The sequence below is a fragment of the Heptranchias perlo genome, chromosome 15 (assembly GCF_035084215.1).
Source record: "Heptranchias perlo isolate sHepPer1 chromosome 15, sHepPer1.hap1, whole genome shotgun sequence".
Classification (NCBI taxonomy): domain Eukaryota; kingdom Metazoa; phylum Chordata; class Chondrichthyes; order Hexanchiformes; family Hexanchidae; genus Heptranchias; species Heptranchias perlo.
In genome coordinates, this window is record NC_090339.1 from 45,489,747 (window position 1) to 45,513,753 (window position 24,007).

The 24,007-nt window shown below is 41.6% G+C and overlaps 1 protein-coding gene across 1 annotated transcript in view; it reads left to right on the plus strand.

Moving 5' to 3' along the window:
• The window catches only part of LOC137332805 (G-protein coupled receptor 12-like), a 62,131-nt gene extending 39,047 nt beyond the window's left edge, over positions 1-23,084 (plus strand). Inside the window, exon 3 of the mRNA XM_067996741.1 lies at positions 22,089-23,084. Within this exon, the coding sequence (XP_067852842.1) occupies positions 22,089-23,084 (996 nt within the window). The remainder of the gene's footprint in view (positions 1-22,088) is intronic.
• The last annotated feature ends 923 nt before the right edge of the window (positions 23,085-24,007 follow it).

The following is a 24,007-nucleotide window of genomic DNA, read 5'->3' on the forward strand; positions in this document are numbered from 1 at the left end:
TATCAGTTCACTGGTGGAATATAAATCAAACATCATGGGTTTTTAAAAAATGGGCTGGAAATTACTTTAAAAAGAATGGTGAGCTCAACAGTGCTCACAATTGTTAGTGGCGAAATTGAGGATCAAATTCCGGCGTTTGCACATACGCAGACAAATGTGGAAATCTGGAACTTGCTCTTCCTGATTCATTAGCGATCTAACAGCTTCGTCTTAAAGGGATATCGCCAGCTGCAATCAACAGGACCAATGCTAATTTGTCCTTCTGCCCAGCTGGAAACGAACTAATAGTTAGTTTAAACATACATCGAGTTACAACAGGTTATATCAAAACTACAGCATAGAAACAGGCCATTCGTCCCAACTGGTCTATGCCGGCATTTATGCTCCTCACAAGCCTCCTCCCTCCCTACTTAATCTAACCCTAGCAGGATACCCTTCTGTTCTTTTCTCCCTCATGTGCTTATCTAGCTTCCCCTTAAATGCATCCATGCTATTTACCTCAACTACTCCTTGTGGTCGTGGTTTCCACATTCTTACCACTCTTTGGGTAAAGAAGTTGCTCCTGAATTCCCTATTGGATTTATTAGCGACTATTTTATATTTATGACCTCCAGTTTTGGACCCTCTCACAACTGGTAATTCGATGTATATTTAAGCGTACCTGTTTTGTGGCGATATTAGTTAGTTTCCAGCTGGGCAGAAGACCTATACCAGCTCTAAACTAAGTTTTAGCAGCGTGATAAGTCTTAATGACTGCCAAACAACTAAAAATTAACTTTTAAAAATGTGGAGTCTCATTACTCCTTATTTTAATAGTTTTTGGTCATTAAAAAAATTCCTTTTCCTTCTGTCTCTTTTATTTAATATGATTATTTCTTACCGTCTCTTTTCTCGCTGTCTGTAACTGTTTTTATCAAATGATTTTATTCTTGTAGCTTTCACTTCCTGGTTTTTATGTTGCAGTTTGTACTTCAAGGTTTTGATTCTTCGCGGCTTTTCAAGAATGCTGCAATCTGATTGGTCGAGGGGAGAGATCGATCCTCTCGCTTCTTCCAGGGGTCCCAGCTTCGCTGGAGTTAACGCTGGGCTCCTCCCAGCTTCCTATTAGAGGAAGTTCCCGCAGTAAAGACCGCGGTGAGTTAGTGGGTTAGTATAAATCTATGGAGCAACGAGTGCCGTTCATTCCCTGCTTGGAGCAATTTACCGGCCAATATATTGTCTATACACCACAGGATCTAAGTCCAGTATAGCTTCGGGTTCTATATCCTAAAATCTCTATATCTCGTACTATCCTGCATATTCAAATAGAAATGGAAACATAAAACTGCAATGATAAGTAAAAGAGCTGTCAAGACAATTCACTGACCTGCATATATTATTCAGAGTGACAGATACTGCTTAGTGCATTTCTATTTCAAATCTCAGAAATCAGGTGGTGCATACAACTACTAGAGCTTCACGCTCACAATCTATGTAATCTGCACCCTTTGGTTGGACCAACTCCACGTAATTCATAGATATGTATCAATTATCCTCTTAAATACATAATACACTCCTCCAATTTCCACGAAGAAATAATTAGTACCTATTAAATCCCTCCATCATCTAGTCCATAACATGAATTAAATGCCATGATTACATCTGCAAAGTAAAGACAAGTGGAGGTTTTCTGCTTAACTGAAGGCAGCTCTGGAGAGATCATTAGCAGCTTTATCTGGCTAGAAATAACTTGTCTTTGTATAGCACCTTTCATATCCTCAGAACATCCCAAATCACTTTTTAGCCAATGAATTGCTTTTGATGTATAGTCACTGTTGTGTTGTAAGCAATATGGCTCAGTAGTAGCAATCTTGCTTTTGGGTCAGAAAATTGTGGGTTCAAGCCCCATTACAGGACCTGAGCTTACAACTGAGGCTGATACTTTACGACAGTAATGAGGGAGATGCTGCATTGTTGGAGGCGTTATCTTTTAGATGATACTGAAGACCTATTTGCCTATTCAGATGGATGTAAAAGATCCTAAGAAGAGCAGGAGAGTTCTCCTGGTGTCCTGGCCAACATTTATCTATCAACCATCACCACCAAAACAGATCAGCTGGTCATTTATCCCACTGCAGTTTGTGGAACCTTGCTGTGTGCAACTTGACTGACACATTTGTCTACATAACAACATTGACTACACTTCAAAAAGTAATCTATTAACTGTAAAGCATTTTGGGATATCCGAAGGACATGAAATGTGCTATAATTGGCATTTTTCTTCAGATATTTAAAAACATAGTTTTATACTTCAGCCTGAATGTACGGAATTTTATTAAAATTATGATGGAACTCCATTCCAAATAGAATCTAATACTTGCCAGCGTCTAATTTTATTGCAACGAGTCTGATTTTCAGTACCTTTTCCCGGGATTTTCCATTTAATTTTTTTAATGAATTTCTCAAAAATATGTCTTTGCTCTTCACAAGAAAAGTCTCCAATAATATTTGAGTCATTAAATATTGATAGTATACTTTAAGGCAGTCTTTCTCTCTCTAACTGGAAGTTACACACTCACACATTGTTTATTGAAATTCTCTACCCAGTTCCCTCCGCCTACCACCTCCATCTCCATCTCTGCTTTTAATAACTTCCTCAAAACCTTACTCTTCAACCATGCCTTCAGTTCCCCATCCTAAACCCTCCATTTTGTCCCCCTTTCCCATGCATAGTGCCCATCAGATCCCTTTCCTCCTTATTGTAAAGTTGTTCTAACATGTCTTTGGTATTAAGAGCACTATATAAATGCAACTTGTTTTTGTTATTTATAATCACTACTACAGTCTAAACAAAGTGTTACATGAAAAGGGCATCTGAATATTCCAGGCACTGATTGTAGATAAACATAATTTGAGTGATGGACAAGAGGAGAGAGAGAATAACATAAAGTAAAAAGTAAATTGAGGGAAACAAACACAGAGACTAAACAATTTGTGAAGTAAAGACTTTCCTTACATCTGAATGTTTGGAGTAAGATGCTTGAGCTAGCAGTATGTAGCAGGAAATGATAATGTTTTGGGGATTGCAGAAACATAGCTCACCCCAGAATTATTCAATACACTGGATTCTGAAGAAAATTGAATTTTTATGTTGATAGGCTCATCTCTCATATATATTATTCCTTGGGTTGGTAACACTGTCATGCCTCAGTACATTGAAATCAATTGGTAATACTGTAATGCTAATGTCTGTTATTCCTATGTGACCCAAAGGTGGCACTGTAACCTCTAAACAAATATAAGAATTAATTGTATTCTCTCTTGCTCCAGAGATGACACTGTAACCTTTCTCAACCTGATACAACAAACACAGCTAAAGACATGTCACTAGTATGTCTAAATATAGTTTAAAAGCAATAGTAACTCCACTTAAAAATGGAATACTGGCAGGCTGGAAAAAAGACATATCAGGAATCAGTTAACATGCAAATGCTGATATGAATTGAATTGTATACTGTAGGGACTATAGCAGGTATCAGGTGTTTAGATCCCAAACAACATGTGTTTGATTTATAGTTGCCATTCAAAAATTCATCTTTATGTCACTGTGATTTGATGCTGTGAGTGTCTGAAGATTGCTCCCATGATTATGATTGTTAGTATTGTCTTCAAGGAAATTGAAAGATATAAAACACTAGAATTTTTCAGTGGTCAACAGTTCTGGTATAACAGCCAAATTAGTTATTCAGAATATATTGATTTTCATGAGCATTTGGGACTCATGGATTCCACCAGTAAGTTATCATTCCAAATTATACAATGCAATACTGGATATAATTTACCAAGGAACAAGAGAAGGCTTGTCTACTTCATCCAAAGAAAATGTTGCATTCCAGGATACTGTAAGAAAAGCTGAAAAAAATATTCACTGATTGTTCGACATCAACCACAGAAAATCTAATGCCTGGAAAAGATAAATTAATCCCTTGTTGGCTGTTTTCAGTTATCTATACAATATTGTGTTGTTTAATATTTTGCCTATATTCTTTTTGTTTCTATGGACCATTCTTTAAATTATAATTAAACTTTAACAGTAATTTAACCTGTGCAAAATATTCTAGGATATTTTGCATCTTTCCAATTGGTAGGAGACAGAACTGACATCTTACTTGCTCTCCATTAAGCAATTTACATCGATCAATTGTTAGACATGGGCTACACTCACTCAGTATGGCAGTGAGTAAAAGATGCAAATTTCAGCTCCTGTCATTAAGGGGACTTTGGGCTAACATATCTCCTAACAATCACAGGCTCAGTAGCATAACATCAGTAACTAGGAGAGTAATGGAAACTAAAGGCTGAGGGCATACCTATATATAAATAACATAATAAGAAGACCCTGCCTGACATAATTCCTCAATTCTTTCATATAAGTAAGTCAAGGAACTCCCTATGCTTTGCTTTATTTGGACTTGCGCAAAGTTTTTGACTTAGTTCCATATGAAAGGATTCTAATTAAACTAAAAGCCACTTAAAGCTTCCAAAAACAGTTGGGTAGATAGCTGATTCAGACCAGGATTGAGGTTATAAGGACAGACACAGATGATCAGATACACTGGAAAATGATAGTTATGTTATCAGTAGAATTTAACTGGTCAATGTTGAACAATATAAATTTGAATATTGGATTAATATTCTGGAGTTTTTATTCCATAACCTCCGGGGATTGGGGAGAAACTTCAGGGACTATTATTTAGGTAATTAAGTAAGGTGGGGAGAGTTTGTGATAGTGCAAATTGGAAGGAGAGGGCCTCAATGGCCCAAATGTTTCCTCATTCTGTACTTTATGTTCTTTTATGTTTGTTTTGTTCACAGACAGAATATTATAGTGTGGCTGTTTACTGCTGCCCACATCACAAATTGTTAACTCATCAAGAACACAGAGAACCAAATCTGGCTGGAAGGACAATAAATATTTTAGTGTTTACATTACAAATCTAATAAGCATTAAAAATACTACAGGACCAATAAATATTACATTGTACTTTCCTGGAATATAAAGCATTACACATCCACAATTGCACTTCCAGGGAATATTAGAGCATTAAATATTTAGTACCCAAACTAAAGTTACTTTAAATACAATTTTGTCACAGATGTCAGCCCTTTATTTTAATTTTTAAAAATTGCAGCATGTGCAACGCAATGCCCATGTGAAATATTAATTTCAAGGTTTGCTTTGGGTTGTAAAATTCACCCTTACGCCCACAGTCAAAATGTTTGGCACTGTGTTGCAACACAATGACAAAAAAATTATCTGTGGGTGTAAGAGTACATTTTACAGCCCAAAGCAAATATTGAAATTAATATTTCACAAGGGCAAAGCATACAAAATATTTCTATAATATCCAACAAATAAATACCAGCACTAAATTGAACACAATTCAGAGAAGCCTATAGAATACACAGAACTTGATTTAATTGAATGTGCTGGGCTTTCACTAGTTAGAAAGACAAACAGAACAACCATCATACAGGTGATAAAATGACACAATTCAATGATCTTGGTTGAACTATCTTATATATCACACTGCAAAAAATTAATCTCAGAATATCCTAGTATCTCTCATACTGTATGTCAATAGTATGTCTGTTTATTTTATTTTATCACAATCTGATAAACATCATTGATTACTCTTTTGCCTCATCTTTTCACTGAGCTCAGTTTCTTTGAGTTTTTTTCTCTCTCTGTTTCCCTCTAAAGCTGCACAGGTAATAATACTAAGCAAAACTATTTATAGCTGTGATTATGCAGCACTAAACTGAAGGAGTACAGTCAGAAATAATGCTGCATGTGAATGCTGCATGTCTTTGGAGGCTAAATGTTCCTCTGTTCACTAATTTTAGCAAAAGAGTAGCCATGAGTCAAGAGTGGGGAAACGTCAATATAAACCATATTTAGTAGTGGTCTAAAGATTCCTACCTCTCCAAAAATAGGTCAAAGATGAAAGGAAAGTGAGGTTTAATTTAATTGATAAGGTCTTTAATAAGGGACTTGTGCAACTTTCTTCAATTACACAGTCAATTTGCAAATGAGTGTTTTACTCTAGATCAGGCTTGAGTTAATTTTAATCTAATGCGGGAAACTCACAGGATCGGGTGGAACACCTATTTTACTCCCCACTCAATATAACTTCTTGTTGACTTTGTTGCACCCAAACCTGTCAGTTTCCCAACAGATGGGCTCGGTTAAAATTTCCCCCAGTGAGTTTAACGATGTCTGTGGAAAGTTTTAAACAATTTTACAACACCAAGTTATAGTCCAGCAATTTTATTTTAAATTCACAAGCTTTCGGAGACTTCCTCCTTCCTCAGGTAAATGTTTACCTGAGGAAGGAGGAAGTCTCCGAAAGCTTGTGAATTTAAAATATGTGGAAAGTTTGTACAGGGTAGCAAGGCAGTTTTGTATTGGTGACCTGTATGGGTGGGTTACACACTCAAATGCCTAGCTTCCAGAAAAACAAAGGCAGCGGCAGCCATTATATTTGTTGCCGCTAACACTATGGGCCCGATTTTACCAGGGGTGCGGGTTCCCGGCGGGTAGGCCTGCGGGCACGTACCAAACGCGCCCGGTGAAATTAGTGGGTTGCCCGCGCGATCGCAGCAGGCAATCCACTAATTGGATCCACTTACCTGCTCCTCCGGGTTCCGCGCTGCTGATCTGCACGTCGGGCGGGCTGCGCATGTGCAGTAAGATCTGTCAGCTGGAGGCGCTCTATTTAAAGGGGCAGTCCTCCACTGACAGATGCTGCCACAAAAAGTAAAAATTACAGCATGGAGCAGCCCAGGGGGAAGGCTGCTCCCAGTTTAATGATGCCTCACCCCAGGTATCATTAGATGGGGTGAGGAGGAGGGGGAGGACAGAGATCATCCCCCCAGCGGCCGGGAGGAAGCGGCCTGCCTCTGCCACCAAGAAGGCCTGGCCCGAGGTGGCAGAGGGGGTCAGCTGCGCCACCAACATATTGCCCACCTGCATACAGTGCAGGTGGCGCACCAATGACCTCAGTAGGTCAGCCACAGTGAGAACACGCAGTCTTTCCCCTACACTCCGCCTGCCACAGCACTGCCCCCACCCCACATCTCCTTCGGCACTGCCAACACTACTCTGTCACATCACCCCTCATACCCACTCAAACATCATCCTCATCTTACCTGCACCTACTCACCTCGTGAGTACTCACCCCACCACTACCACGCAACCCAATCCTCATACAATGTCATGGCTCTATCCCATACTCACCCTCTCGTGCATCTCTCTCACGGCCAGCCTCACTCAACCTGCCACCACCTGTGCTGCAGCCACAGGGCATGCATCACATATGTGCAGTAGGCAGCGTAAGGCAAACCTGCCGTGAGCATGAAGGGGATGCACAAGGGTGTTTGAGGGTCTGTCATGGTTCGTACTTCTATTGAATTAAATAGCAACTCACATCACATATTATATTGGCTCCACTAGTGCCATGTCTTCGCGAATCCTGTCCGGTTTGTGCAATAATGCCCGCTCCTGGGTATCCCTATGAGGACCCACCACTGATGCCACCCAGTGTGTCACTGCAGAGTGGGTGTAGATGTATTTGCAGGGCTCATCTGCGCAGACGACTGAGAGACACCGGGGATGTCCCCGGTTGCAGCCTGGAAGGCTGTGGAGGTGCCCTCACGGGCACCGAAACACAGGGGGCGTCGGCCCAAAGCATCTACCAGGTCAGGGCATGAACAGGAGCAACCTGCCACCACCTCTGCTGGAGCCACAGGGGTAGCACCACGTAGGGGTACCAGGAAACGAGAACCCAAAGTTCCGTGAGCACACAGGGTTTGCACCAGGTTGTTTGTCTATTTGTTATCTTTTTATTTCCAGTCTTTGAATGGCAACACGAAATAAAGTCACTTTTTCGCACCAATGCTGCCACCTCTTGTCCATAATTCTGCGGCTTGTGCAATATGTCCCTTCCGTGCGCCTCATCATCATGACGACCACCCCGTCCCACCCATTGGGCATAATACAGTGGGTGCAGGTGTACAGGCACCACTCTTCTGTGGAGGGAGCCTGTATGGACCCTCGTCTGCGCACGTTATGACATGTGAACGCCTCACACAGTGTGATGTTAGGAGAACCGTTGGCATATGAGTGCCTCCCTGGCCTGACGAGCACGCAGGTGAGCCGGTGTTCGGGCCATGGGTCGTTCCTCCTCCTCTAGCTCGTACTCCTCCTCTTCCTCCTCCTCCTCCTCCTCCTCCTCATTGTCGTCCTCAATGTGGGTGGCGGGTGTGCATGGGGCCTCCTCCAGCGGCACCCCTCTCTGTAGTGCCATGTTGTGCAGGGCACAGCAGACAACTATAATTCGTCCCACTCGGAGTGGCGTGTATTGGAGTGCTCCCCCGGAACGATCAAGGCACCTGAAGCGGATCTTGAGCAGCCCTATAGCCTGCTCAATTGTAGACCTGGTAGCAATGTGGCTGTCATTATATCGACGATGCGGCTCGGTAATGGGGTTCCTCAGAGGTGTCATAAGCCACGTGTGCAGGGGATATCCCTTGTCGCCGAGGAGCCAGCCGTTGCTGGTGTTGGGTGCGTGGAAGAGGGGCGGGACGGTGGACTCCCTGAGGACGAAGGCATCGTGGCAGCTGCCAGGGTATCTGGCGCACACGTGTAGGAATCTCTGGCGGTGGTCACAAATGCGCTGGCCGTTCATGGAGTGATACCCTTTCCTGTTGATGAACAGCCCTGGCTCATGTGGAGGTGCCCGTATTGCTATGTGGGTGCAATCGATTACACCCTGCACCCGTGGGAAGCCAGCCACATCATGGAATCCCACCGCCCTCTCCATCTGGCTGCGCTCATCCATGGCGAAGTTGATGTAGGTCGAGGCCCTGCGGAACAGCCCATCGGTGACCTGCCTTATGCACTTATGTGCAGACGACTGAGAGACCCCGGTGATGTCCCCCGTGGCACCCTGGAAGGATCCGGAGGCGAAGAAGTTGAGGGCAGCGGTGACTTTGACGGCGACAGGTAAGAAGATGCTGCTTGGTCCATCCGGGAGCAGCTCGTCATTAAGGAGGCTGCGGATGTCGGCGACTACCTGGCGAGTGACTCTGAACCTCCGTATACACTGCTGCTCAGAGAGGTCCATGAAGCTGAGCCTCGGTCTGTAGACCCTCTGCGGAGGGTAGTGCCTCCTGCGACGCAGCTATCTCTGCGGTTGCCCTCCCTCCTGCTGTGCAGGTGGGTGTGCCGCAGCAACGTGTTGGGGGGCTCCACGTCGATGAGGCGGACGGCGTGGACTGCGAGGCTGCTGGGGCTGGTGATGCTGTTCGTCCTCCGAGGATGTCGAAGCGGCCCCCATCTGGCAGGTGTTGGTCTGAGGGGTTGTGCACGGTAGGTAGGTGTTTCCTTGCACTGGGGCTGCGGTTCCACGTCGGGGTTTCCTCTGGCTTGGAGGGGGGTGGTGGGGGGCAGGCGTTGCCCTATGTGACGGAGTGGCCACCTGCGTGGGTGAGGGGTCTCCCCCCACCCTGTGGAGTGCACCTTGGCAGCTGCCACAGGCTGCTGGCTGCAACACGTCCGGTTGGAGTGAGACTGTTTCCCCCAGTATGTGAAACAGTCTGAGTTGAAGGTAAAATCCCACACTTCCTAATAAGACAGCTGAATCAGGTCATTTAATGACCTGAACAAGCAAAGTAAATACACTCAAGTGGCATCCCGCTGGCTTTAATTGCCTGCGGGATTCCCACCAGCGGGGCCTGCGCACGCAGCCCCGCATGTCAGCGTGGAACCGGGAAGTGGCCGGGATCGTGGCGCGTTCCGGTCCCGCACCTGGGGATCGTGATTATCGAGGCCCCCCCGCCGAGAACACACACGAAACCCGATGCTAAAATCGGGCCCCATGCCTCTGACTTTGTGTGGGGAAAACCACTTCTTGACTGTCAGACTCCACCAATCTGCCAATCTGAGTTTATACCGGGCCTCTGAGAGAGCCTGCACCAAGGTTCTCTGATGATGCACTAGAGACCTTGGTGCAAGAGTGTACAGAAGGAGGGGCATCTTATATCCGCAGGGAGGAGGGGGGGGGCAAGAGGCCCTCCAGACATATTCTTAAGAGGCAGTGGAAGGCAGTAGGTGACAAAGTCAATGCCAGGTGCACAGCACCACGAACGTGGATCCAGTGCAGGAAGAAGTTCAATGCTTTGACACGAGCGGTCAAGGTGAGTGAGGTCAATTGTCAAGTGGCATCTCCTACCAACTGCGCCACTAGCCGCATCCACTGCTCCACGCACTACACCCCCCATCACCCACATACCAACAAACTCCTTCAATCAGCACTCAACTCTTCCAATCAGATGTTTCCTCTCACCCTTACACATTACCACTGTTGCAAGTCACACACCCACAACTTACAGGTTACACACACTGGCAGCTATTCAAATATGACAGCCATATCACCCAAACATGCTTGCAGGACACTCACCAACACACTTTCCGCTTTCTTGCAGGAGAAGGTGGCGCATAACAGGAGACAACAAGTGGCAGTGCCTCCAAGGAACATGAACCTGCTGTCGTCTCTCAGGGTGGCAGCTTTCCTGTCCCACCCCGCCACTCCACCAGTGCCCTTGTCAGTGCCTGTCAGCTAGCCAGCCCACTCCTTGTAGAGTATTGAAATTTTATTATAGGAACATAGGAAGGTAGGAACAGGAGTAGGCCATTTAGCCCCTCAAGCCTGTTCGGTCATTCAATGAGATCATGGTTGATCTGTGACCTAACTCCATATACCTGCCTTAGCCCCATATCCCTTAATATCTTAGGTTAACAACATTCTATCAATCTCAGGTTTAAAATTAACAATTGAGCTAGCATCAACTGCCATTTGCAGAAGAGTATTCCAAACTTCTACCACCCTTTGCGCGTGGAAGCATTTCCTAACTTCACTCCTGAAAGTCCTAGCTCTAATTTTTAGGCGATGTCCCCTAGTCCTAGTATTCAAGTATAGGAGACCTCCAAAACAGGTACAAATGCATCAGCAGCTAGAAGCAATAATCCAGCAACTAACCTGTAACTCCTGCATGATCCCTTTAAATAGCGCTGGAGTGGGTTTTCCATGCTGTTTAAGACCTGTTCGGCTGTGCAAGGTTAAGACAGTGCGTTGGCTGGAGCGTTGAGTTCCAAAATCGCATCTGTCCCTGTAGATCAGCGTTGCACACTGATCCATCGCATATTCTCCCTACTTTACATGCTGCTGGCGTTTGTTATCTGCACGTGCGCAAACGCCTTTACCAACATGGCGCCTGGCACACATCAAGCTAGAAGTGTGCGCATGCACTTTTGATGCCATTTTGGGTCCTTAGGAGTCTGTGTAGTGCCTACACAATGGGCACTACGTGGCCCAATTTAGAGTCCAATGTTTCCTCTGGCAGACCAACTGGCTATCTGTCCACCAAACTTTGTAGCCCACCCAAGATTGTTAATAGCCCAGGTTATATGATCATAAGTGAATCCACCCATTCTTTCTCCCTGGCTAGTTATATACATTTTTTTTGCTAATTGTCTCTTGTCATCTTCTCCTCTGGAGTACAACTCCACATGTACCAATTGCCCTCCAGTACCTCATCAAATTCACTTTGGGTAATCTCAATTCAGTTCCAAAAAACTATCCTTAATTGCCACCAAATTGTTGGAGTCACTCAGGCACCCTATAAGGGTGGCTGGTGTAAGAAATGGAAATGTCACAATAGTTCAGTAGGTAGAGCTCTTCTGAAGCCCGGGTTAGGGGCTTTTCCTGCATTTCCTCTTTTAATTAAAAATGAAATTGCAGGGACATGTGGCTTTGAAATATGTGAATTTATTAGTGATCCATAAATTACAGAGAAAGACAATCTCCAATTTTTCTTTAAAAGAGGAATTTTATCTCCATTGTTGAGAGTCAACTTTGCTTCTGGCCGTACTATATCTGACCTGGGATTAATTGATGGTGATTTAAGGTGGCAAGTGGAAATACATTCTGTTCCCCAGCTCTGCTCGTGTTCACCTTATCAAGCATCAAAATAAGCAAAAACATTTTTTGAAATTTTGCATTGAACTTAACTTAAATGAGCATAAAATGTGTCTTAAATCAGAATGTGATTTATCATGTCAGTTTGTCTCCTTTTATTAGAAATTAGAGATTTACAGGGAATCCAATTTTGTTTTTATTCTTGCCCATTTTCTCCCCTACTCTCCTAAAGGAGGGCTTTCAAAATAAAAAATAAAACCAATCAGAAAGAGCAAGTAGAGAATTTATAAATAGAAAAGGTAAATGTACAAATAAAAAAGAATTTAGCAAAAGGGATAGCATGCAGAAGGAATAAATGGGGTAAAGGAGGAAAATCAAATTCCCCAATTATATGCAGGGAAAAGGCTAAGATAAACGAACAAGGAATTAGCTTGGACAAAATCATCAAGGGAAAATGAGTAGCTTTAAAAACAAACACAAAAAAAGATAAAGTGGATGTATTGAAATGCTTAGAATGTGGGAAATAAATTGGGGAAATTAGAAACAATTATATCATAGGAAGATATAGATTTAATATCACTAACAGCAACCTGGCTACAAACTGGGCAGGAGTGGAAAATAAACATATCAGATTATAATATTTTTAGGAGGGACAGACAGTTAAGAAATGAGGGAATACATATTGAAGAGAAGACTGATATACAGAAAAAGAGGTGTACATGTTAGTAAGGTTAGAGATCAAAGATTAAAAAAAAGGATTGTTACATTAGTGGGGCTGTACTACAGACCCCCTAATTGTGGTGAGGAAATCTGTAGACAGATCAGGGATATGAGTAGGAAAAACAAAATAATTATTCTAGGCAATTTTAATTACCTACTCATTGGGACAGGGAAGGAGTAAATGGGGTAAGAGGAATGGAATTCCTAAAATGTGCAAAGGACTCCTTCCTCAAGCAATGTGTTCATATGCCTACAAGGGGAGAGGCGTAGCTAGATCTAGTTATGAGTACCAAAATAGATAAGGTAGATGAGTTAAATGTAGGTAAGCACCTCAGGAGTAATGACCCTAATATGATAGGGTTTAAGGTCCAAATAGGAAGGGAAAATGTTAGTACAAAAACAGGGGCACCAGATTAGAATAGAGCAGATTTTAGAAAGATGAGGATTGAGCTAGCTGAGGTGAGATGGAAAAAGAAATTGGCACACAGGACTGTATATCAAGAATAGGATATTTTAAAAAGGAGATGCAAAGTTGCAGAATAAGTGTATACCATTAACAAAGGAGAGTATTTCAAGTTTCAGAATGCCGTGGTTAAATGTAGGTTAAAAACAAATTAAAATTGAAGATAAAGACATACGGAGCCTGTAGTTATGATAAAAATAAGAGCGAGTGCGAAAATAAGGGAAGAGCTTAAGGGATAAGGAAAGCAAGGAGGATGAGGAGAAAATCTTAAAAAATTAAAAAGAACAGTAAAGTATTCTACAAATATATCAGTAAAAACAAAATTGTTAAATGTGAGGTGGAAAATGAGAGGAGAGTGAGGTAGCAGTGTCCTGGCCAATATTTATCCCTCAATCAACATCACGTAAAAAAAACAGACTATCTGGTCATTATCACATTGCTGTTTGTGGGAGCTTGCTGTGTTCAAATTGGCTGCCCTATTTCCTCCATTACAACAGTGACTATATCTCAAAAAGTATTTTATTGGCTGTAAAGCGCTTGGGACATCCTGAAGTCATGAAAGGCGCTATACAAATGCAAGTCTTTCTTGTTTTAGAGGATAAGTGGAAATTGGCAGGAAAACTTAGTAAGTACTTCACATCAGTGTTTACAAAAGAGAAGGATACTGGAGAGGAGGTAAATCCTGAATTGGTTGCAAACAAGGAAAGAGATATTATAATAAATAAAAGGATAGTATTAGAGAAGTTAGTTATGATAAAGGAAGGACAAAGTGCCTGAACTAGATGGGACATCCAACGATCTTCAGGAAAATAGGGCATAAAATAGTGGACGCCTAAGAAATTATATTTCAGAGTTCTATTGAGAGTGGATCTGTGCCAGAGCACTGGGAAGGTCAATGTAATACACATTTTGAAAAAGGGAAACAGAGCTAACCCAGGTAATTACAGGCCAGTTAGTTTAACAGCTGTGGTAGGGACAATTTTGGAACCTTTAATTAAAGATGAAATTACTTAATATCTAGATAAAGAGAAAATAATTAGAAGCAGCCAGCAATGATCTCAGAAAGGAGGATCATGCTTGACATATCTGCTTCTTTGAGAAGGTGACAGATTTGGTAGATGTGGTGTACATTGACTTTCAGAGGCCCTTTGTCAAGATATTACTCAGGAAACTATTGGAGAAGATTAAGGGGTATAGAATTAGAGGGAGGGTAGCAAATTAGATTAACAACTAGTTAGAAGGGGGAAACAGAAAGTAGGAGTTAAGGGCAGTTTCTCAGAGTGTTTGGAAGTAGGTAGCAATGTTCCACAGTGTTCTGTTCTGGGACTGCTTTACTGTGTACATCAATAATTTGGATATATGGGTAGAGGGAGTAGTGTCCAAATTTTCCAATGATACAATAGGAGGTATGGTAAATAATTCTGAGAACCAAAGGAAGTGACAAAGAGATATTGATAAAATGGGGAAAAAAGGGGCATATGACAATCAATGTCAGTAAATGTGGAGTGGTACATTTTGGTAAAATAAATAATAGTAATAATTAGAAATCATTATACTTTGAAGCTGGGAAGAACAGACAGAATTGGGGATTCATGTTATAAGACATTAAAAGCAGCACATCAAGCAGATAGGACCATAAAAAAACTAACAAAATATTAGATTTTATGGCAAAAGGTATAAGGTATAGAATGCCTTTTGGGACAGTGTGGGTAACGACATAAGAACATAAGAAATAGGAGCAGGATTAGGCCATACGGCCCCTCAAGCCTGATACGCCATTCATTCAGATCACAGCTGATCTTTGACCTCAAATCCACTTTCCAACCCGATCCCCATAACCCTTGATTCCCCTAGAATCCAAAAATCTATCCATCTCAGCCTTGAATATATTCAACGACTCAGCATCCACAGCCCTCTGGGGTAGAGAATTCCAAAGATTCACAACCCTCTGCGTGAAAAAATCCCTCCTTATCTCAGTCTTGAATGGCCGACCCCTTATCCTGCGACTATGCCCCCTAGTTCCAGACTCTCTAACCAGGGGAAACAATCTCTCAGCATCTAACCTGTCAAGCCCCCTAATAATCTTATATGTTTCAATGAGATTGCCTGTCATTCGTCTAAACTCCAGAGAGAATAGGCCCATTCTACTCAACCTCTCCTCAAAGGACAACCCTCTCATCCCAGGAATTAATGTAATGAACCTTCATTGTACTGCCTCCAAGCCAAGTATATCCTTCCTTAGATAAGGAGACCAAAACTGTACGCAGTATTCCAGGTGAGGTCTCGCTAAAGCCCTGTACAACTCTAGTAAGACTTCCTTACTGCCTTGCAATAAAGGCCAACATGCCATTTGCTTTCCTAATTGCCTGCTGTACCTGCATACTAACTTTTTGTGTTTCTTGTACGTGGACACCCAAGTCTCACTGAACACCCAAGTCTCACTGAACACCAACATTTAATAGTTTCTCACCATTTAAAAAATATTCTGTTTTTCTGTTCTTCCTACCAAAGTGAATAACCTCACATTTCCCCACTTTATACTCCATTTGCCACCTTCTTGCCCATTCACTTAATCTGTCTATATCTCTTTGCAGACTCTTTGTGTTCTCCTCACAGCTTACTTTCCCACCTAGCTTTGTATTCTCAGCAAACTTGGATACATTACACTCGGTCCCTTCATCTAAGTCATTAATATAGATTGTAAATAGCTGATTCAGAGAAATCTAAGCCTGGCTGGAGACTTTCTCCTAGTTCTCTTCAAATATTAACTCTGGGCTACAGAAACAAATTCCAGTCTATAATGCTATCAGGTATGGATTGGTGACAGATGCACATGTAGGGGCAGCATTCTGAGACTTTTATGAATAGGAAAATGATTCTAACACCCACATTTTGGTAGCAGTAATGATGTTTAGTGTTTGTTAAGAATAGATGTGTATATTTGTTTGCTGCTTGCCACAATAGTTGAACTCTTAATAATATTGTGAATCACTTTCTAAATTTCTATTCTTGCCTGGGACTAATTACAGAAATTAGAAAGCACAGGTTATCAGGTCAGAGTTAAGGACAGTAGCCGAAGCAAAGAACACAAAACCTCACTGTGAACCCCCAGCTTTACTTAAATATTAAATCTCATGTTAAATAAATAATATGGCAATATATACAATGCAAAACTCACGATAGAAGCTGGTTAATGAGCCTGACCTAGATTCTCTCAACAGCACTTCAATTGATGATTAATAATGATTAACAGGTGATGTGAATAATACTAATAATAACATAAAATCACTACTACAATGGCAATTTGACAGCTTTAGTACTATAAAGAGACCCCGTAATCATATTTTCCTCTCCACCTATCTATCTGGCCTGCTGTGTTTCTAATAGATTTTTTCATGTAGACTTTTTTACAACTGAAAAAATCAATTTAATTTTAAAAATTCAACTGAAAGTAATATAGAGTATTCAAAACAGCATGCTCCTATGTTCATGTGAAACTTGCAAAATATAACAAATAAATCTTCAACTACTGATGTACTGAATAACAGTGATATAAAAAATAAAGTCCACATTTCAAAAGATATTTTCATTTACAGGAGATTGGCATGTTGATGAGTTGCCTTTTGCCAAAGTGACAATTAAAGAGAGATGAGAGGCCATCTCCGTTTCACTGCTACAGTTCCAGAACTGGCCAAAAGCTGTGCTGCCTCTGTTTTGTCGCTATGCTCGCTACAGCATATTCTGATCGGTATTTCAGCAAATTTGGCGTGAATTCACCACTGGAGGATTGGGAGCAAAATAGGCTAAATTATGGTGTTCATCAACAATATCACTGTTGCAGGAAATTCCGGGTCTCCCTCTTATACTCAAAAATGCACCCAGTAATTAAGCAACTCTAACTCCTAGAATCGTTGAATTGTACAACACAGAAGGAGGCCATTCAGCCCATCGACCCTTTGTCGGCTCTTTTAAAGATCCACTCCCCTGCTCTTTTTCCTCTTCAGGTATATATCCAATTCCCCATTGAAAGTTATTATTGAATCTGCTTCCACCACTCTATGAGCGTCCTGTTGATCTTGTAAGGGACGAAACCTCGCCCATCCCTTAAAGACCAATGACACCAAAAGAGGGCAGGGATTCTTTATACTGGGAGTTCATGCTTCTCTGGCTCAGAAGCAACTTCTCATAACACTAAGGGCCAGTATGCAGAGAGAGGTCAGGCATAGCAGCCTCCAGAAGGGTCAAAAATGGCCCCACTGGGGCCAGAGCAGATAAGCAGCCTGGACTCACAAAGAAAGGAGTGTTTTTTTAAAAAGAAGTTCTGTGACGGACCCTTTACACGGGGTGCAAGCTTCAATAGGGGCCTGGGGACCACTCTGATGGTGGGCAGGTGCCAGATTTTCAGGCAGCATGGGCTAAGATGTGCCTGTTGTGGCATGGGAACCCATGGCCACTTGCAGGTGGGTTGCCCTCCCACTGATCCCAAAAACTCCAGTGAGATCAGCACTAGAGGGCACTGGCAGACACGATCCCAACGTAACTGCTGGGACCCCAGCCCACAGGCTTTTGGGATCATTCTTTTTGAATACATTTATGATGTCACTCAAAGTAATGACCAGGACAATTCTTTCCCTTTTAATAGTATATAACACAAATGGTCAGTGAACCGGTAATGTATGGAGCAGGATACTACCCATTTAATCACTATATTTGGTTAGTCAGTAACAAATTACAGAGGAAAAAAATCTTCAATTTTTCTTTAGGAGGGGAATTTTACCTCCATTTTTGAGGTACAGTAGAAGATATTTTACTCTGGCCATACTATATTTGACTTAGGAGTAATTCTATGCTCACTCAAACCATTCAATATAATATTAAGATTAAAAGAAATGTGTTTGCTTATTTTTAAAGTTCAACAAGGTGAGGGCTGCTAGAGCTGTGAATGGAACATTTTTCCATTTAGCCACCCTAAGTCATCATCAATTACTCTCGGGTCAGTGACACCTGATCAAACAACATGTGGAAGCAATGAGTTTCACCCCCTTTCTGGCTGAGAGTAGGGGTTTTACACATGTAATCACTCAAAGGTAATTATTAGGCTTTAAGTGACATCTATAATTTGCTGCTCCTTTTAGGTTGCCACCTCCTGATGACTGATCCTAGGCTGCAAATATGCCATCCTACACACTTTGCCTACCTGCATACTCACAATGTTGAAATTAAGAGTGACTCTGCACAGTCTTTCAATTTACCTCACCTACTCTTCTTTTTAATCTAGATGGTATCTTGCATATTCTAATGACTTTTTTTGTGCTGCTTTCTCTCTCTCTTGATCGCTCGCTCTCTTTTTGTATATTGAGTGATATAATAGAGACAACTGTAAAAACGATAGATGTCTCCACTTTTGGTTTATCTGCTTTTCAGTACCATTTTATTTCTTTCTTTGCTCATTTTCTTCCATTTATCTTTCCTCGCTATTCTTTTTTTCTGACCAGAATATTGTGCAGCTCTAGTATTTGGCCATGCCTTGTCCTACTATTGTGGTTTGCCTTGAAGTAGTGCATTCAGCTTTACCTTTTCTATGCTATTTAAAAGCAAACAGGGGAACAATAGTGAATTCCCGGTAGGATACTGGGATCCTTATCCATATCCCAATCCGTGTCAGTACTCCTAGTAAATAAAAACAGAAAATGCTGGAAATACTCAGCAGGTCAGGCAGCATCTGTGGAGAGAGAAACAGTTAACGTTTCAGGTCAATGACCTTTCGTCAGAACTGGAAGAAGTAAAGATTTAACAGTTTTTAAGCAATAGAGCCAGGGAAAGGGGAGGGGAGGAAAGAAGAAAAGGGAAGGACTGTGATAAGGTGGAGGGCAGGAGTGATTAAATGACAAAAGGAATTAAACATAGGAATCCTCACTGACTATGGAATCTGGCAATCAATATTTTCAGAGTAAAGGCAGCCTGTCACCTAAGTCAGTGGAGAAAATGAACACAGTAAAAAGACTGAGTATCGTTAAAAAAACATTTTTTCTCAGAAATATGGTGTAATGATAAAAGCAAGATCCATAAGAATTGACAAAAAATATTATGAGGAGAAAAAATGTTTTAGAACAGAAGAATCTTATAAACAATAGTACTTCCATCTCTACAGGGATTCTCACGTTCTGTCAGGACACTGACTCACATATGGTACAGTTTTCCAGAGCACTACCAAATCACAAAAATTGCTGCTAAGATTTAAAGAAAAAATATGCAGTTTTGTGTATTGTATGTGACATCAATGTTTTTTGTCGCAGTGAATATTAGTTGGGGTCAATAACAATGACACTTATGTATTAAGACTGGGAGCAAAGGTGAAAAGAAAGTAACGTTCAAAACCAAAGAGAAGCAAAAAAAGAAGGAATGAGAGAAAGAAGGAAAGTTATTTTAAAAATGGATTGTGAGGCAGGAATAAGCAAAGACAGCATCAAGAGAAATGAGAGAGAAGCAAAGAAAACGGGATTGGGAATGAAAGAGAGGAAGAGAAAAGTAAAGAATGCAGGAGGAACAAAGTAGACAGAAACAATGAGAAAAGAGGAATGAGAAAGAGGATTTAAACCATCATAGATGGGAAATGCTCAAAGTGTTTTTTAAATCTATTCTTCCCCGATGCCTAATGATTGAAACGTTAACTAACACTTCAACCCTACATTAGGTTTAATCCGCATTTACAATGCATTCGGGCCCTCTTTGGAATACGATATCTGCTTCTGATTGACATAAATGAGCATAAAATGACCTAAACAAAGATTTGATCTTACCTGCTAACCTATATCCCAGCCTACCTAATAGTTCATAGTATCCTATCCGTCCTTGATGCTTCAACGGCTCGTACTGAGAAACCCCAAGCGTTTAAATAGAGGTAAGTATATTATAAATGCCCAACCAGCAGCAATGAAGGGGTTTCTCCTCGCTCAGTAAATGGTAATTGATTGAGACGCAATGTAAATTAATATTTCTGACCCCCCACCCCACTTCCCTTTAACTAGAAGCCGATCTCAATGGACTGCGGACCCAGGTAGCTAAATAGAAATTTGCATAGAGAAAATATTTCAGGAGCGGCATAGATTTCTGCAGAATTTATATTTAATCCTCAATTCTATACACATTTATTGTGATGATCGAAACGTGGTTTATTCAGAATGTTTGAAGGTAGCCTGTCCAAATACCACAGGTCCGGCATTTTTCGCATAAATGCTTTATTTAATACATTACTTGTCTCTGCTCTGCAACAACACGAGGGGCATTAATTAGCTGCCTTTGTCAGTTCGGTTCCGTACGAGAAGCACGGTGGGAGGAAGGCTCGCTAACACAGTACAAAAAGGCACGGGTTCGCTGAATCCTAGACTAGAGTTAAGACCAAAAGGAAAAGCAGCCTGGTTTCCTCCATTTAGGACAGCAACTTGTCATCGAGTATTCGAGTTTGCTAACTTCTAAATGTTCTATTAAACGTAAAAATGCCGATTCACAGCAATATACTCCGAATGAGCGCAATAAAATGGTTGTATCTCTTTAAACCGTGCTTCCGATTTTTGTGCAGCACCAAATATGTTTTAAAGTGTGTGTGTGTGTATTGTTTAACAAAATAAAGCAGGCACAAGCACTGCAAAGATAATGGACGTGCATTCATTCCCCTTGTATCCTGTGCGGGAGCTATTCCTGGAGATGATGTATTTGGTACCTGGCTGGTTTCAATGACCTTGGGAGGTGTCTGCAGAGGATGGGCGTCTGGTTCGAAATCTTGTGAATGAAGCTCGGGCGGTACAGATGTGTGTGTGTGTGTGTGTGCGTGCGTGGATCTGTTTGATATTCTCCTCACACAGCCTGTGATTCAGTCAGGGTGCTGATCACAATAAGTGAACATTTTTGACGTCAGAGCTGAGATTTATCACAACCCCATTGGGGCATCGCATTAACCGCATTCAATTCACCAAATCTAGCGTTTGATTAGCAATGTCAGCCACAGAATAAACCTGCAATCCAGAGCAAAGCTCTTTACATTGGATTAAAACCCAGTCTACCAGCACCGAGGAAGGAGCGCAAGCAAAGAGCCGGTAAGACGCTTGGTCCAGTTACTGTCCTTATTGTATTGTTATAGCATTGTGTAACCCTCGGAGGCTACATAGATGGGGAAGAGTAACATTTCAAACAACATAGCGTTAGATTTCATTAAAGAAGTCTGTTAACTCTATTTCCTTTCCGAAGTTACATTAAGAAAAGATTAGTATTATATATACATTACGATTTAAGACTTCACAGCATAGATGTTAGCACACCGTTTAAGTCATTCTCTTAAATATGAAGTACCGGTATTTTTTTATGTACTTGTGATGATCCGTATATACAGATCTAACTATGCCTTAGTGATATGCTATGATATAGTACAGTACAATATCTGTATAAAATGCGTGAGGGGATATTTATTTGTCTGTTAAGTGGATTTTTGTTACCTGGATTCGAAAATCTAAATTGCTTTTCAAATTGTTGATTTAATCTGTACTTGTTAATCCAACCATTTAGATAAAACTTGGCTGTTTTAGTTATTTTAACCCCCTCTCCCATGATACACATAACCACGTTTATAATGCACACTGAAGGGGGTCTACCTCATTGATACTGCAGAGTATTTATAAGTGACTTCGCACCATTGACAGCAGCCAGTTATGTAATAGTGAATTCGTTTTAAACGACTATTCCTTCATATGGGCAAAAAACTGTCAACCGATGTTGGCCGCTTAACACACAAGTCGCTGCATTACAGGCTCGATTATTTGCAAATGGGGTTTATTTTGAATGTTTTGTCCCTTTATCTTTGAACGATATGTTTTTGTTCTTTTCCCTCTCAGATTATGCTTTCCATGCCTCCAGTTATGAATGATCAGACCCGGAATAGCTCAAAGCTGTCCCCGAGCTGGCTCTCCCCAGACAGTAACTCCTCGATCACAACCTCCGACCTGCCCCCGGAGACAGTCAATCCCTGGGACATCGCCCTATGTGTCACGGGGACTGTTATCTCCTGCGAGAATGCCATCGTGGTGGCCGTAATCTTCTACACGCCGACCCTCAGGGCTCCAATGTTCATCCTGATCGGGAGCTTGGCTTTAGCTGATCTCCTCGGAGGACTGGGCTTGATCCTCAATTTTATTTTTCTCTACTTGCTGAACTTCGAAGCCGCTAAACTGGTCTCGGCTGCGCTCCTCATTGCGTCTTTTTCGGCTTCAGTCTGCAATCTGCTGGTCATCACCATCGACCGTTATTTGTCTCTGTATAACGCCCTGACATATCACACCGAGAGAACCACGACTTTCACCTACCTGATGCTTTCAGTTATATGGGTCACATGCATCAGCCTGGGAGCACTGCCCATCGCGGGTTGGAACTGCATAGAGGACGAGACGTCCTGTAGTGTGATCAAACCAATCACCAAAAATAACGCCGCCGTCCTCTCGGTCTCATTTTTGCTGATATTCGCCCTGATGTTGCAACTCTACGTTCAGATCTGCAAAATAGCCTTCAGGCACGCCCAGCAGATTGCCGTGCAGTACCATTTTGTGGCCACCGCCAACACCTCGACCAGGAAAGGGATCTCCACTTTATCTGTCATCCTGGGCACCTTCGCTGCTTGCTGGATCCCTTTCGCAATCTACTGTTTGATTGCAGACTCCAGTTACCCACTGATCTACACCTATGTCACGGTCCTACCAGCGACCTGCAATTCAGTCATTAATCCTATTATTTATGCATACCGGAACCCTGATATCCAGAAGTCGCTCTGGGTGGCTTGCTGTGGTTGTATCCCATCTAATTTTTCATTTAGACCAAGATCGTCCAGTGACGTATAACGTCTTTTGTTTCATGGGATTTTATTTTTAAAAACAATTATTATTTGTAATTTTTATTTTTTTACCGGAAGTTATTTACAAACCATTACCCGCCGTTTAAAAAAATGATAATTGAGGAAGGTGTATTTTTGAGAGCAGTTTTTTTTCTCACTGTCGGTGGAATAACATTATTAGCGCCTCCACGGGTTTTCTGTACAGTCGTGATCATAAGCTTCATAACATACAATTAAAGCTGCAGTATATTAGAGACGGGACAAATCCAACCTTTGTACGTGTATACATTGCGGCTCAAATAACGTGCACAATCTATTGACAAAATAACCCCGTTTGGGGAAAAAGTGTTTTTTAAAAGATGTAAAATTTAGAGATACGAGCGAAGATCCGGAAATGGCCGATGTTGTTGGAATATTGGAATGATCAAATTGGGCATCCCGTGTTGTCCAGGAGTGCCAATGGCAATTTTCCTCAAGTTTAAAGCACTGTTTTATATGTGATGCACTTTAGACTACCTAAATAGAGCTCCGTGCTCTAAACGTCTTTAAATATCTATCTAATCTATCTATCTATTTATCTATCTGTCTATCTATATTTATTAATTGAAGTTCTGATTAAATTTAAACTGTGACGGGATTTTGTTTTCAATTCTATACCGCAGATTTAATCTCTCAAAACAAATACAAATATTGCGTATGATTGGGCAGGATACTGTTAGAATGATTTACTGTATTTGTCAATAGATCCCTGGATGTGGTGTGAACAGCAGTAATGAACGCAGCACAGCTTTAATTTCTGCACACTTTCGTCCTTTATTGTGACTCATTTCAAAAGTACATTATATTTATTTGGAAAATATCTCTATTTTTTCATACTGGAGTCCAATACCTCAAATTGTGAGTTATAATACACTATATTGGTGAAGCCCC